Here is an 18,291-nt window from a genome sequence, read left to right as displayed (position 1 = left end):
AACCTTGGTATAATTGTGAGTGAATATATGTGTATTATATGAATATTAGATAGATGTCCTATAATTTTCTAAAAAACCATTATGATTTTTCCAGTGATAGTCTTTTTAACTTGTAACAAAAAAAAACACCATTCCCATGTAGATTAAATCACGGGAAATGATTAACATGCAAAACACTAAATAGTTGACTACAATCATCATCAACAATATTTATCAGTTGAATTTCCGTCTATATTTTTTTCTTTCATTTTTACTATTGAAAGTAGGAATCAAATTAGGAAATGTCACAATGATCAATAATCATATTGTATTTCCGATGAATGTTTAACAACATTATTATGTACATAAATAGGTTAAATAAATATAGAGAAAATGTTACATATACACAATGAATGACATAAGAAAATACACACAGAAACAAATTAATGTTCTATTAGACAAAAAACAAATACGGAAATATAATATTTCCCTGAGTAAAATTTATTATAGACGAATAAAAATTGTTACCATTCTGGAAAAAATGCGATAAAAATATTTTCACGTGTATTGTATACTGGCAAAATAAGTATCGGAAAATATTTTTATGTGAAATAAACATCAATTTTTCTCTGAAGCTGAAATTACAAATTCAATGTTTTTTTGAAGATGGAGAAGAAGAAGATAAATACGAGAATTATTTTCTGGTTAATTTTAGAAATCACTTTTCCATTTTGTTTAGAAGATAAAATTAAAATTAAATTTCCCAAAGAATGTGACCGACAATAAAATACAATGCACTAAGTATAATTACATTGAAAACTTGTGCTATAAAAAGAAACAAATTCTGACTTTGTATCAGCAGTACAAATATTTTTTGATCAAATTAGAAAATCGGATTTTGTTTATTTTTATGATTTACAGGAAATCAAGATCAAGATACTTTCAAAATAAACATGAATAATTCATTCAAAATCTGATTATATCAAGATTGTAAATTTTCAGTATTGTATAGTATTGATACATATCGATCTTGGTTTTGAATGGGCATAATATTTTCATTCATAACAACTTGGTACAAATATGAAAAGTATACGTACTACTCCTTCAAAGTAGAACCTCAAATTTATTGAATTTAATATATTTGTGCCAGATCGTAAAGGGTTCTAAATTAAACTGATAAAAATTAACTCTTTATCACTTAGTTGGTCGTGGTTTCTGAGGTGTTTTTTTTCTACTTCATTAAACCACCTGTTAGTGTTTCAGTTTGAAGTAGCAGCTGGTCAAAATCTTTTTCTATAAGGTAATCTTTTCAATAGTAATTTTGTTAGATACACCTGATATTCAAATGATATAAGTGTGTTGAATCTATACAAAATTTTATAATTATTTCGAATAATCATTGAGTATTGGATGTACTGAAATGATTTGGAGTTTTTGAAACTTTTCCATAACAATCTTATGTAGTAAATTACTACAATAAATTGCCATGTATTAACATACATTTTTCATAGTCAAAGTGTCTCAAATAAAGAGGTTTTTAAATTATTTGATATTGTGCGTATAATATCAATGTTTAGTCAAAAATTTTATGATTACTTATTTGAAGAATCCTAATTGTGCTATTCTCTTTACTAAGTTCACAAAGACGACAACCTGGAGACATATTTATGAAACCTTAAAATATAGATACTTAGTATCTTTTTTTCAAATTTGTATTAGTTGTTGATTATAAGCTGTAATCAAAAAAACATGATGTCAGAATGAAAAACCTTTTGTCTGTTGTGATGAATTTAGCTTGTTAATGATCGAATGACGGTATAAAGTCACTAGTTTTATTTAACACTAGAGAAAATGTCTACTAAATGAATTGTTTCTGTATAAAATTGGAGTTTTGAGAACTAATTAATGTACTTAATTATTTTAATCAGTCGCTTTAGTAAAACGATCAATTTCGCTGATCATTTATAGTTCTTCCACACTTAAGTCCCAGAATGTCTCGTACACCAGCATGTCTTAATCCAACATTCATCTGATGTCACGTTTTCGCTCATTTTTCTTTAGCTTTTTCTAATATACTGCTACACCATATGACATTGCACGTTGAAGTAGGGGAAATCGTTAGGCTTACGTAACACATATTACAGCCACCTCAGTTGATGAAGCTCCACTACGTCATTAACAGGTTTGCCATCGTTACCTAGTACCCTACGCCTAACTTCGGCATTATTCACTTAGTAGTCTCAAAATACACGAGGATTGATTTGAATATATTCACGATCGAGTTTCATGTTTCATACCCATAACGTTGAACTGACAAGAAGTAAGTTTATCCTTTGGACGGTAGATGGACATATGTTTACACCACAAGTTACGCAAGACAACAAAAGTAAGCCGAGATCTCTTTGGAAACCAAACTAAAACGGATGGTGATATTTCTAAGATAAATGAATAGGGCGATATGATAAACGAGTGAATGACGTTCACTATGAAATAAAAGCTAATAGTTCTGTTAATAATGTTTCAGTTTGTTATTTATTCGTTTATGTTTATGATTATCAATCTTCTCAACAGATTAATACACTATTATACATAGTTAATGTTACGTATAGTCTTATTTATGCAAAGAACCTCAGTAGATAGATGAGCACAAAATAGTTCACAAATCAAAGGATCAAGCAAGTTTAAAAATGGCTTTCACATTATTGGGAAATAATTATTTCTTGTTTACTTGTTATAATACGTTTGAATAACTGATGCATGAGAGCACTGTAGTGATATGCAAGCCCACACAGTTTATTCTAGCTTCCGGACAGGCCAATTTATTCATTCTTCTTGAGTCACATTTTGACTTTGCCAGTTATTCGCTTATCAACCTGGACTGTTTTTATATAATATAAGCGTATGTGTGTGCACCACTTATCCTATCTTACTCATCACATGTCCGTAGCTTATTTTGGTCTAACTGAAAACATCGATTCACACTTGAATAAATCGAGTTGGCTCACATGCTCTCTCCACCGCGCATCATTTCGTTTCGCTTTGTTTCTTTGATCGTCTCTCTGGGCCAATGATTGTGCAATATGTACGTATTCAAAAATCTATTCTCGTATTTGACTTATTTAATTCCGTTATTCACCAACGCAATTCAAGTTGATACCTATATGCAGGGATTCGAAACATGTACATTTTGGTAACAATCAGTCCTATCTGCTTAAATGAGTATTGTAAATGAAATCTGAAAACAAAGAAGGCATGGCTATGTTATTGAATTCTGGAATAACAAACCCTTGTACTAATTATTACGTAATATTTTCCGCGATATAGTTAATCTCTTATTTGTGGTTAGATTAATTTATAAGCTAATGCTTCTAGATTGTACTTCACCATTCAGTACTACTCGCATGTAAAATGATTGTATTTATGTACGGTTTTCACTAGGTAAGTTCTCACTCACAACTAAGAAGAGAAATATTTTATTTCATACAATGTGTCGGCCGGACGTTTTTGCGAGGTTGTCAAGGTACCTTATGTTTGTTGTTTGTTAGGATGAAAATAAAACGTTCTAGCTCAAATCGATCACCATTCCAAGCATACTGAAAATCACAATTTATTAAGTGAGGGTTTCCACTTGCAATTACGCTCATGCTTTTTTAAATCAACATAAAATCCCACCTAGGTAGTAAGCAGTTTGTTTTTCAAGTTTAGTGCTAAACTTTATTTCTGAAATTACTGTTGTCTGTTCAATGATACCTTACAATCCTAGCAGCTATACGTGAAAAAATTGTATTAATTAACGAACTTGCCGACAGATACAATTTATAAAAGGAATGAAAAAGGAAAACCAATAGTTTTATCAAATTGTTTTCTATAATATCCTCGAATTTGATATAAAAATTCGTATATTTTATGAAAGTTTTATTTGATTTCAATACACACGTTCCATTTATTATGAAATCAAGCACTAATTACATTTATACCTGTAAACATCTTTATATTTTGGTGAACTAGTAGTTTTGATGTTTTAAAATCATTCGATTTTTTGTGAAATTTGACATAATTATTTCCTTGATTTTATTTTACTCTACAAAATCGTTCTTTCTATGTTTAAAAAATGATAATGCAAATTCAATACGGTAAGATCATTTGCATTGGAAACTTGGTTGAAATTAGGTGTTATGCATAATCAGAGCAGGTGAAGATAGCTAGTATAGCAGCAGCCTCTTTAGTAGTAGACGTCAACATATACAAGGGGAAAACTAACAAGTTCCTTAAATACAAAAGAAAAAACACCAACTCAGTCACAAACGGAGAAGCCCTGGAAGAGTTGCAAATTTTCACCTACCTGGAGAGCATCATCTATGAACAAGGAAGATCTGATGATGTGAAGACAAGAATTTGCAAAGCAAGGGCAGCATTCCTACAACTGAACAACATATGGGACTCAAGACAACTGTCAGCCAACATCAAGGTCAGAATCTTTATTAAAAATATCAAGACAGTTCTACTGAATGAAGCAGAAACGTGAAGATCTACTACAATCATCGTAAAATACAGGCATTTATAAACAATTTTCCACTCAAGATACTCCAGATCTGTTAATCGGATACCTACTGTGATGGAAGAAAAAACCAATTTCCATCTGGAGAGGAAATTAGGAAAAGACGTTCGAGAAGGATAGGACGTACATTGCGGAAATCATCAAATTGCATCACGAAACAAGCTTTAATTTGTAATTCTGAAGGAAAAACGAAAGCGGAAAACCAAATAACACATTGTGTCAGGAATCGGAAACAGATACGAAGAGGATGAGAAATAATCGGAAAAGAACTGGAAAGAGCCCAGGACAGAGCCGATTGGAAAGTACTGGTCGAAGGCCTATGCTCCTACACGAGGGGTAACAGGCGTAAGTAGTACTCACTGTGAAAGGGAATTATTAATACTTTACAGTATTTCATTTAGTGTTGCTTTTGTTATGTAAAAATATTGTCATTGTTATTGATGCAGAATAATACTAAATAACATTAACTTGAATGCTATAAAAAAAATCAAGGTAAAATAATTTTCTATGTAGGAGAAAGAAGGAATTAAGACAAAATCTATGACATACATCAAGCACAGATACTTGAAAATAATTGCTTCTTACCAATCTTTCTGAAGTATGATGGAAAGTTTGTAATCAGACCAATGATGAAACAGAATAAAAAAAGTCCACATCAATTCTTTCTAAATAAAAGACTGATGAACTACATTTTTATATTCCAATATAAGTCGATATTTTTCTTAAATTAAGCCAAAAAATTTTTTGTATTTGACAATAAGAGAATTAGATTGGTTTTTTCCTTGTAGATGAGGTCATATGAGTTCAAACTTATTGACTTAGCTAGTCTGATTAGGAAAAAAAACAACATAAGATTAACAAAAGCGAATAAAAAAAATCCTTAAGTGTTATTTAATACTGATCGACTGCTGTATAATTTATGTCGTAAATTTTAAGATAAAGTAAAACTTCGGAGTTTGTGTAAATCTAATCTTAATGAACTATTTAGAATAAACAATCGAGGAATGATATAATAAAGTCCTCTTACTATCATTGAACAGACGTTTTCAAACTAAAGAATAATGTTGATGAAATACGTAACGATTGAGTTTCGATATTTCAATTACAAGAGGAGATGTACACGATTAGTCCCTTTAAGTTTTTCTTACAATTATGCTTAGTGGTAAATTGCGAATACTGTTCAATTTGTCGTTTTACATCTAGGACTGACTTCAACCAATTAAACACTGATAAACATGTGTCACTAGATGTCGTTTTGTCCTCGTATGCATGCACATAAGTCAACCATGGATCAAACACAAGATCACTTTTGTTTCACACTTGAATTTACAACAGTACCTATTTTGTGATACAGCCTGACTATCATATTATACAACTGGTGAGTGACTCAATTGTGTGAACTTGTTGGCCTGCTTGTATATCTGGGCTACCTGTTCCTGTCATCTAGATATTTCAACAAGTTATCCGTTTCTTAGTTTATTTGAACAGAAAATTATGTCAATTAACTGGATAACCTATTGGGGTGCGTTTGTGAAAAGTTTAAAACCTTTCGCTGTACTAGCTACAAAAATGTAGAGTCGTAGACATCTCGATGGCTGTCAATATACATTGAATAGAATGAACATCATTCAGATGTCGATTCCTAAATCGCTAACATCTAACTGGTGACCATTCAATATTTACCGTCAAAATCTATCAAGAAATAAGTAAACGAAACTTGTTAAAATATTTTGTGCTACGAATTCTATATAGTAACAAAAATATAATATTGAGTAAAGCCATTAATTATAATAACCCACTTATAATATCGTCAGACCTTAATAATCGAGATTTTTCACTAAGCGTTTGAGAACCTATTGAGCACATGGTTATAATATTTCATAACTTCAGTATATCAGAATACTCTTCAAAACCTCTACTTCAAACACTTCAACTCTGTTATCATGTATATCTCTTAAGTTATCTTTTACATCATGCGTCAAGGTCACGCTCACTTCAAAAGCAAAGAATATTGCTTGACCTCATTAATTAAATCATAGACTAGATTATCATTTAATCATATTTTATTTATATTCAGTAATTTATCGTAAACATAATCCACCGAAATCATAGAATATAGAAATACATTACAGTCTATTCAAGACTTCTGTTCACGAAAATCATTTACATAAAAAACTGAAATTCAGAAGTAACGAGACAATTCAAACTTTTCCATAGTACCAGTCGCTTTTCAGTATCGTATTTCATTTATTATTTTTTATGGATAATAGGTAAAATATGTAATGCATATTGAATTGGATGTTAAATATGAAGTCATTTTTACATATTAATTTGCACTGAAACTGTGGACCATTTTAATTGATTGTAGTTTACTCCTAACTCCGCCTGTAGTTCTTCCAGAGTTACTGCCGGTCCCAAGCCCGGGAAAAGGAGGAGGGTTGAGCATGGGGTTAGCGTCCCCATCCCGTAGAAAACTAACTCGCTAAAAAAACGCTTACCAGAAAAAATAATTCAAACCATTTAAACTCTGCCCTGAAAGTTAGAAGGTCTTCATTTACAAGAATTATGACGCTTCATGGTGAAAGCCGAGTTCCTTCGGAAGCCATGAGGCCGATGCCCCTTCTAACAACCAGAGCAAAAAATTTTTGTAGATACATGGAACGTCCGAACAATGTGGGAAACCGGGAAGACCAGTCAAATAGCAACGGAAATGAGGAGATACAACTTGGCAGTACTGGGAATCAGCGAAACCCATTGGACCCAAGCTGGACAGAAAAGGCTAGCTACGGGAGAGATGCTGCTATACTCCGGTCACGAAGAGGACAATCCTCCACACACTCAGGGAGTTGCTCTAATGCTGTCCAACGTAGCACGAAATGCACTTGTAGGATGGGAATCTCACGGATCCAGAATCATCAAAGCATCATTTAAAACAAAGAAGGAGGGGATCACAATGAATATTATTCAATGTTATGCACCCACCAATGATAGCAACGACGACATTAAAGATCAATTCTACGAGCGGCTGCAGTCAATCATAGAGAAATGCCCAAAAAGGACCTCACCATTCTAATGGCAGATCTAAATGCCAAAGTCGGAATAGACAACACTGGATATGAAGATATTATGGGACGACATGGACTGGGAGAGAGAAACGAAAATGGAGAAAGATTTGCAAATTTGTGTGCATTCAACAAATTGGTCATAGGAGGCACATTATTTCCACACAAGCGTATACACAAGGCTACATGGATCTCACCGGACCACACTACAGAGAACCAAATAGACCATATTTGCATCAACAAGAAATTCCGAAGGACAATGGAAGATGTGAGAACCAGGAGAGGTGCTGACGTAGCTTCAGATCACCACCTAGTTGTAGCCAATTTAAAACTGAAGCTAAAAAAGAACTGGACAAGTGGACAAACAGCAATACAAAGGTTCAATACAGCCTTCCTTCGAGATACTGACAAACTCAATGAATTCAAGATAGCTCTCAACAACAGGTTCCAAGCCTTACGGGATCTACTGAAAGAAGAAGAAACTACTATGGAGGACAACTGGAAAAGTATCAAAGAAGCATTAACTTCAACGTGTCAAGAGGTTCTAGGTCTAAAGTAGCACCATCATAAGGAATGGATCTCTATAGAAACACTGGACAAGATCAAAGAAAGGAAGAACAAGAAGACAGCAATTAACAACAGCCGAACACGAGCAGAGAAAGTCCAAGCACAAGCTGAATACATAAAAGCGAACAAGCAAGTGAAGAGGAGCATTAGAGCCGACAAGAAGAAATACGTGGAAGAACTAGCAACGACGGCGGAAAAAGCTGCAAGGGAAGGGATTATGAAACAGCTTTACGATACAACGAAGAAACTATCAGGGAAATACAGTAAACCAGAGAGACCGGTCAAAGAGAAGGAAGGCAGGAAAATCACTGAAATTCAAGAACAGTGGAATAGATGGGTAGAATACTTCGAGAAACTCCTGAATAGGCCGGCTCCAATGAATCCACCGGACATCGCAGCAGCACACATAGATCTTCCTATAGGTGTCAATCCACCAACGACGAAAGAAATCAGAATGGCCGTCAGACAAACCAAGAGCGGGAAAGCAGCAGGACCCGACAACATACCAGCTGAAGCGCTGAAGTCAGACATCGAATTCATCAACTTCATTGATTATGATGAGGCATTTGACAGTGTGGATAGGAGAACGTTATGGAAACTTCTTCGACACTACGGTGTTCCTCAGAAGATTTTCAATATTATCCGGAACTCATATGACGGACTACAGTGCAAGGTCATGCATGGAGGACAGCTGACAGATGCATTCCAAGTAAGGACCGGAATCAGACAAGGCCGTCCACTCTCCCCCTTCCTCTTTCTTCTGGTGGTCGACTGGATTATGAAGACCTCGACATCTGAAGGAAAACACGGAATACAATAGACAGCTCAGAATCAATTAAAGGATTTGGACTTCGCAGATGACCTAGCCCTCCTATCGCATACACACGAACAAATGCAGATGAAGACAGCCAGTGTAGCAGCAGTCTCTGCATCAGTAGGCCTCAGCATACACAAAGGGAAAACTAAGGTCCTCAAATTCAACACGGAGAACAGCAATCCAATCACTCTTGATGGCGGAACTCTGGAAGATGTAGAATCCTTCACATACCTGGGAAGCATCATCGATGAACAAGGAGGTTCAGATGCAGACGTAAAAGTAAGGATTGGCAAAGCAAGGGTCGCATTCCTACAACTGAAGAACATATGGAACTCAAAACAACTTTAAACCACCATCAAAGTCAGAATCTTTAATACGAACGTCAACACAGTTAGTCTATTGTACAGAGCTGAAACTTAGAGAACTACTACGACCATCATCAAGAAGGTACAAGTATTAATAAATAGTTGTCTACGCAAAATACTCAAAGCCCGTTGACCGGATACTATCAGCGACAGCCTGCTGTGGAAGAGAACGAACCAACTCCCAGATGAAGTGGAAATTAGGAAAAGACGTTGGAAGTGGATAGGACATACATTAAGGAAATCATCAAACGGCATCACAAGGCATGCCCTAACTTGGAATCCTGAAGGGAAGCGGAAAAGAGGGAGGCCAAAGAACACATTACGTCGAGAAATAGAAGCAGATATGAAAAGGATTAATAACAACTGGAAGGAGCTGGAAAGGACTGCCCAGGACAGGGTTGGATGGCGAATGCTGGTGAGCGGCCTATGTTCCTTTAGGAGGAGTAACAGACGTAAGTAAAGTAAGTAAGTAAGTTTACTCCTAAATTGAATTTCGCAAAGAATTTTATTCTTTTCTATCTTATCTCTATTCTGTTAGGTTTATTGTCAATTTAAATGGGTTTTAGTTAGTTTTAATGAAACTAGCGTGTCTGTACACTAAAATGGTGAACATTTTTACGATCATACAATAGTGCATCATTGTTATTAATGACCATGAAATATTGTCAAATTTTATTTATTGTTCAGTTGATATGATAATTTATTATATGTAATTGAGTTAATTTATATATGTAGTGTTATACCAAGATAAAAATATCAAGTACTCAAACAACAAGATCACTGACTATTGATGATTCATTAGTTGGCTAGAGCAAATATCATTTTCAGTTTAGGGGTTGTGGAGATTGTTAAGTTTTTCTGATTGAAATCATGAGTTGATTGAAGTTAGACCACCATGGAAAACCTAGAAGCACTGGACGGCCGTTTCGTCCTAGTATGGGACTCCTCAGCAGTGCGCATCCATGATCCCGCCTCCCGCGAGATTCGAACCCAGGACCTATTAATCTCGCACCAAGAGCTTAACCTCTAGACCACTGAGCCGGGATCCAATGGTGTTAATGTATAACCTCAACCAATCCACGAAATTGCGCGACCATCTTCCATTGTACTGAGGTAGACACCTATTTCTACCCGACACGGATTATCTCCACTAGTCACGGCTTCTCACCAGAACTCCGAGAATTTTCTTACGAAGCTAGTCACTAGTGAGTACATGGTAATTATCAATTTAGGGGTTGTGGAGATTGTTAAGTTTTTTTGATTGAAATCATGAGTCGACTGAAGTTAGACCACCATGGAAAACCTAGAAGCACTGGACGGCCGTTTCATCCTAGAATGGGACTCCTCAGCGCCTGGCGCGAGATTGATAGGTCCTGGGTTCGAATCTCGCGGGAGGCGGGATCGTGGATGCACACTGCTGAGGAGTCCCATACTACGGCGAAACGGCATTCCAGTGCTTTCAGGTTTTCCATGGTGGTCTAGCTTCAATTGACTCATGATTTCAATTTAAAAATATCATTTTGTTTGTCTTTTTTCCGATATCGTCATATATCAGATTAGAAAACTAATAACTAAATGACTTCATATCATTTCGGCAATCAAAATATAATCGTTTGTTTACCTAATATAAAAATGAATTTCAATGAATAATTACGTAAATAAATAATCACCTAGCAAATGACTTTATAAAGAGAAGGCTTGGCAATAGAATGTGTTATAGTACATCTAACATCTGTAACATCTGATATTTTATTCTGAACTGATTTAGCACATACAATGTTTTGATGTTGCACATTTGCAATGTTGATTTGATATAGTAGCAATCATGTCAAAGGGCATTTACCGTCGTTGTTTCTTTGCAATTTGTGATTAATTGTATGTAAAATAAAGGTTAAGTTTACTGTAAACCGAGAATTGTTTAGATACATGTCTACACATTATCAGGTAGACATATCATTATATATTCTATTATGTCAAGTAGATAGTCATACATCTTGTAAATGCTATAAGTCTGATTGTGAAAAGCCCGCTACTTTTCCTTATATTTCTAGAATACTTTGATCGTGGTATGAAAACTACATTGTAACATTTATAAAATGTAGAAGTAATGAATGAATCTGAATAAATACTATTCTATACTGTCGAAGATCAAACATTGTAACCGAATCTATTCAACGTTATAAGTGTTAACTTTGTGCTACATCAGAAAATTTAGCCTCGAATAGATCATTTTCATCTTATTAAACTTACTATGATTAATATTGCGTTTTAAGAAAGTATGATGTTTAGTAAAAGGCATATCAATTTACCGATAATAAAAATTACTTGGGTAACAATATCAAGGTTGAACTTGATAGTTTCAAATAAATTGAACATTAGGTAAAAAGTTAATATAATAATATTTTTGCTATATCCTGATGAGTAGAAAAATTGTATTTCTGACGTTTCGTGACTTAATATAAGCCACTTTAACTCTAAAGAAGGGAATTGCATTAAGTCACGAAATGTCAGAAATACAATTTTTCTACTCATCGGAATATAACAGCAATATATTTAACATTTAAAAAAATATTTAGTTTTATAGAAGTATTGTGGTTAAAATAATTATTATCTTTTTGTAAGTAACTAGTTGCTTCATATAAAGCAAGAAATAAATTCAAAAAATATTTTTAAAACGTCTATGAGTTTTAGGAGTATTGAAAATTGTGTATTATATATTGAAGAATTTTCACAAGCATAACAGAAGATATAGCACTACTTTTACATAACGTAATTTAACGTAATAAAACGCTCTGTTTTTGTAATTCGGTTTACACAATGTCCGGTTATTGAAAAACCTTTTTTTTTCCGAATTACCAAGGGTTTAAAACAACTAGTCCCTTCGACAAATTTCGATAATGCAATGAGAAGACGTAGTTTATCAGAATTATGTGATATATTTGCACAAAACATTTCGAACAATCTGATCACATATATACTTGATAAGAACATTTATGTATGAAAATCAAAAGGTCAACTAGACAGGTTAAGGGTAAGCCATAACAAAAGAAAAAATATTAAAGTATACAAAAACAAATGTGATCACCACTCTAAATAATAAATCAGTATTACCAGGTTAGGTTAAGTGTAAGGACAAATTGTTTTTGAACAAATAAAGGGGGTTTCAATTTCCGTATAGACAAGGCTTCAATAAAGTCAATCGTGTTTGTACTTGTGATACTATTGAAGTAGAGACGAAGCTCTTGACTGATACGTTAATGAATAATAGTTATTCTTTGAAGTTCATAAACCACTAGAAGGGTTGCAATACGATTAGACCTATGACGCTTCTGGCACCCAAAAAGCGACTCTATATTACATTATCATTCAGAGGTGACACAAATAGTCTCATGTTGAAACAGAGATTTAAATTAGCTATCAAACGGACATTTTATGCAGCCCAACTTGTCATTATCAAAAAGACAAGGTCTATGTTTCACCAAAAGTCCAAACAGCACGAAAGTGATTGTGTCACATCCCATTGTGTCTATCAATTTACATGTAGGTGTGAAAACACGTACATAGGGAGGAGCAATCGTGATTTGCAATTAAGGGTGGGTGAACACCTACCAAAATGGTTGCAGAAACAAATGGATTCCAATGGTCAAATAAGATCACAGGATTGACAGACATCATCATCCATTGCGAAACATTTGATTGGGACTGGTCATAAGGTTGACATCAAATCAGCATTTGTCGTGTTACACAAAAGCCTTCAAGGACGTATACTAAGATTTATTGAAGCCTTGTCTATACGGAAATTGAAACCCCCTTTATTTGTTGAAAAACAATTTGTCCTTACACTTAACCTAACCTGGTAATACTGATTTATTATTTAGAGTGGTGATCACATTTGTTTTTGTATACTTTAATATTTTTTCCTTTGTTATGGCTTACCCTTAACCTGTCTAGTTGACCTTTTGATTTTCATACATAAATGTTCTTAACAAGTTTATTTGTGATCAGATTGTTCGAAATGTTTTGTGCAAATATATCACATAATTCTGATAAACTACGTCTTCTCATTGCATTATCGGAATTTACCAAGCGTTTATTTGCATTTTATTGGTTAGTTATTTTGATTAACTTAGCTACCGAGTACAGATTATTTTCCTTGACTTCAAGACACACTTTCAGTGTGAGAAATTGTCATACTTGGTCGTTTGAAGTCAAGTAGGTGGATTGGATCTCGAGCATGCAGCTTAGTGGCTAAGAACTAAGTACCTTAACCACTTAACGACCGCTACACAGCTATCTCTTCATTTGCTAAAAAATATTCAGTCTCTTTTTATCAGATAGTAAGATACATTAGCACGAAACAAGATACTGTGTATTATTAGATGTAACATTATATGTTATAATTATGTTGTATAAAGTAAGACGTTTACAGAAACACCATTTTTATCAACCAAGTAGCACAAAAGAAAATCAAGCTACAAACTGTTTCTTTCTGAAGATGACTGTTTTCTAAATCTACGATCGTCGATAATCATCCATGTTTTGTACTATTCTAAATTTAACAACTCATCTGTTGTACTTTTCAGTAAGGTCAAACATTTTGTTTATTTGGAGTTATGTTCCATTAAATCAGACTATATAAATATCAACCCCGAATTTATTAAAATCTAATTTATATGAAAGAACTTAAAATAGTGTTTAGAAATTTTATTTCTAAATAATACTCACTACTAAACCAAATTGGTATTTTGAAAATGAGTATTTACTGCATCAGTTACTGATTTGGAAACTGAATATGACACTATTCAATTACGTTTTCTGAATGATATCAATATCAGTATTGGATTATCATAAATACTTATAAATTTTCTTTACGTGCAATAAATGGAAATATGGAATTTTCTCCATGGTAATAAATCAGAATTGAAATTTTTAAATGCCAAGCTTTACAAGTTGCTCTATGATTTTAATGTAGAACACCTTGATGATAATGGAATTTTTATACTACATAATTTATCTAAAACATGAGCTATCTGTTCATATATGTGTTAGATCATGTGTACTATAAATGGTAAGTTCAGCTTATAGATTACAGACTGAGAAATGTACCTCATATCGTGGGAAGATGTGTTCATGTACTATGGGTCAGTTTATGAAATATACAAATAGACAAACTTTATAAATCAATACAAAACTTTATTAAACTTTTTTAAGTATTCACTGCATTCAATTGGAGTAATGGACTTCAATAATGATACAAAACGTATTCATTTTTCATGTCAGTGAATGATCACATCAAAAACATAAGGACGTTACGCAACCATTCTAATGTTAATTTACTTGATAATTTTATTGTGTTCACATTTAATGGCTATTATAAATTAATATAAATCAAAGCATAAAATCAATACAAGATGTAGTTTTGTTTGAATAGTAGAAATTATGTTTTATAAGGTATAAGTAAACACATATCTGCAATCAAACTGGGGCGTTTCTACATTTAATATTTATTAATAACATTTGATTGGTTGATATTATTAGCCAATAAGGGCTGAACTATGAAATGATTTATAGATGTCGAATTCATTTACAATTTCTAACATACTAAATCACTTATGAACATTTAAAGCAAATTATACGGAATTTCTAGTAACCTTTTAAATGATTCAAAGTACAAACTAGAATAAAAGTTTGCAAATATATTATTCACATACAATGAATAAAAACTATTCGAGAACATCATGGGAAAACGAAGTAAGTGTTCATTTTGAAGTCATGTTATTTGATCGAAATTTCTAATTCTATCCGTATAATATACAGTTCAAAACTATTGGAACAATGACTAGAAATCAGCTTATCGTTTATCTTCAAAAAATTTAAAGCAATTAGTCCCTTTTATAAATTTCGATAGAACAATGTGAAGACGGAATTTATCTGAAAATGTGATGTATTTGCGCTATACATTTTGAACAAACTGCTCACACATATACTTGTCAAGGCATTTTTATATGAAAATTAATAAAGGTCAATTAAATAAAAGTTCAAGTAAAATAACAAAGGGGGGAGAAAGAATAAGAAATTGTCTCGTTATCCTAGGCCATAGAATGACTTAAGGATTACCAAGCTAAATTCAAGGTTAAGACAAATTGTTTTTGTACACATGAGGGGGGTTTAAATTTACGAATAGCCAAGGCTATTCTTTCTCCCCCCTTTGTTATTTTATTTGAACTTTTATTTAATTGACCTTTATTAATTTTCATATAAAAATGCCTTGACAAGTATATGTGTGAGCAGATTGTTTAAAATGTATAGCGCAAATACATCACATTTTTCAGATAAACTCCGTCTTCTCATTGTTCTATCGAAATATCTTCAAAGAATTATAAACAAACTAAATTATCTCTTTATAATAACTACAAGTACATTTAATGAATTGAATAGAATTTCAAGAATAGTCATAGTAGTACGTCACGATCACATTCATATGAAAATATTTATCGATTTAAAAACTTCCCAAGGTTTGAAAAGAAATTTATTAGATATCATTTCTGTCATGAGATTTCCTTAAGGTTTATGTTGCTTTTTTTTTTTGGTATTTCATTTTATCAATATGTAAACAGGCAATTTATACATTTAATTTATTAGATTACAGTTTAAACAATCTTATTTCTATCGCATGTTAAGTGTACTTGAGAGATAATTTTTGAACTTAAAGAAATCGATAATTATCGATTAAATAACTGTAAGTACATTCGAAGTAAACTTTTAATAAAATGAACTAATAACGATTTGCAATTAATGAATGATCTTCATGTATAATCTAATTTCATTTTTATTAGGCGATGTTTTTATGCAAATAAATTCATCTTGCATTCTACATTAAAGAACTGACATATGTACAATTTTATACTGAAACACTAGAGTCACATATCGTGTTACTCATGTTGTTCTACCGTAGGGTGATAATTTTGATCTTCGATAAACTGTTTTGTCATAGTGAAATATGGAATTAGTCTCTTTAAGTTAGGGAAATGCAGATCATTTACCGAAGTATAATACAATTCATAAAGTTACTACATTTCCGTGTCCAGTGACTGATATTGGTTCTCACACCTATCACTTTAGTTTTTGACGTAGATTTTAGGTACATGTTCCTTTTATTTCACTGAGATCATGCTCATATATAAATGCATTTAATTGTTAGTCTATTTATTATTGTTCAACTATTTTTCCATTAACCAGTATAAACTCAATGAAAATCGAATGAATCAACAAATTTATTTTTAGTTGTACAGGATGCAAAAGTTAGATGGATAGGGCTGATACCAGCAGGTATAAAATTGAAGTCGACCGTTTTGTCTTAGCACGAAATTTCTTAACAGTATGCACAAATAACTCAGAAATTAAAGATCAAACTACTGATTCGTAAATCTCAAAGACGCCTTATCGCATTCATTCCTTTTTGTGGTATTAGTCAACTATAAAAAAATGTCAGATGCGTATAACTTTTTCACCTCTATTATCGCTGAGGTCCAGCCATGAATATTTATAATTAGACCTTGAGGCACTAATCTGTAAGCTGGTCACTTAAAGGCATGACAAATAAAGCTTACAAATTTTACGATTCTTCACAAACAATTTCACGTGAACTGTACTCGGATAATTACTATTAAATAGCTGTCGGATGACTTAGTGATGCTTCAATTTAAAGTTGTCAAACGTAAAGTTATGATGTGTCCGGGGTTAAAGTCATCACCAATAATTTTGGAAGTAGGTTCTGCTGATTCGCGAGCTATCTCTTCAAATCAAACTGAGACAAAACTTTGTTAAAGCAATTATAAAACTGAGAACTCTACGTTTATTTCGATGGCAACCACTGACGTAGGGCAGTATATCTATGCTCACCAGTTTCTGATCATTAATAACACACACTGACTCTAAAACAGCCTTCATGATGACCTTATTCCTTTTCATAGGGCCACGCTTCATATTTTATCCAATTTAATAAGTGAAAAATACTGATCTCGTGACTACAATTTTTATTCATCTCCTCAACAAAATAAGGGTCAATAATAATTTGTTTATTTAAAGAAACGATATTATTTCTCCAAATATATAATTTTACTGATCATAAGTACTTATCTTTTAAACTTAATCTTCCATTGAACAACGCTGTACATAGATCTAAAATATTTATTTATTCTTAGATTACTGTAACTATGCAGTTCACTCAACTGCTCACTAAACAAATCAACAGTTCAAGATTTTGATAATTTAAAATGAAATGTCATTAAACCAATTTACATTGACTATATCCATCCATACTTTTAATCATGGCAATCAAAAATCAGTTACTTCATTAAATGTTAATCACTGTGATAATCTACCATCTGTAAATATGTGATTAAACTGATTAAAATTGTTCAGTATCACAGTTTATTGGTTACTAGATTTAATCATAAAAGTAAAAGATTTTCATTTTAACAGGTAGATTAAGGTAACATAATTTCGTTCACTAACTCCAATATGTAACTGTTTTTTTAATTCAACAACACTGCAAACGTTCATAAATTGTACGTTATTATATTAACTAGCACTTTCACTTAGTGATTTGGTCAATTCATGCCCTGGTATGACCGAGAGTGGGGTGGGTTCGCCTTCCCTCTCGAAATGCTCTCACACGGCCACGCGTATACAGCCTCTGTCAGGGAAGTCCTACTCACTGCCTTCTCATGGCGGGGGTGTTGTTTACGAAAATGAGAGGACGAAAAGCGAATATCCGGCACTTTAACTGGATTCCAAACCAATGGTGCACATGGGCTCCAGTATCCTCCGGGAACAAATGTCTTATGAACCAATTGTTGGTCACCGGCTACCATGGGACTGCATCTCCTCACGATGTTCCACTGCCTTGTGGATCAGACCTTCAGGTCGAAGGCTCGGGGA

The 18,291-nt window shown here is 33.1% G+C and overlaps 1 protein-coding gene across 1 annotated transcript in view; it reads left to right on the top strand.

The window, feature by feature from the left end:
• Positions 1-14,951: 14,951 nt before the first annotated feature.
• The window catches only part of PDE2A_2 (cGMP-dependent 3',5'-cyclic phosphodiesterase), a 62,924-nt gene continuing 59,584 nt past the window's right edge, over positions 14,952-18,291 (top strand). Inside the window, exon 1 of the mRNA XM_051216033.1 lies at positions 14,952-15,099. Coding sequence (XP_051066585.1) covers positions 15,061-15,099 — 39 coding nt within the window. The 5' untranslated portion in view covers positions 14,952-15,060. The remainder of the gene's footprint in view (positions 15,100-18,291) is intronic.

The sequence above is a fragment of the Schistosoma haematobium genome, chromosome 4, assembly GCF_000699445.3.
Source record: "Schistosoma haematobium chromosome 4, whole genome shotgun sequence".
In the NCBI taxonomy this organism is placed as follows: domain Eukaryota; kingdom Metazoa; phylum Platyhelminthes; class Trematoda; order Strigeidida; family Schistosomatidae; genus Schistosoma; species Schistosoma haematobium.
This window is presented reverse-complemented; position numbering and strand designations above follow the sequence as displayed.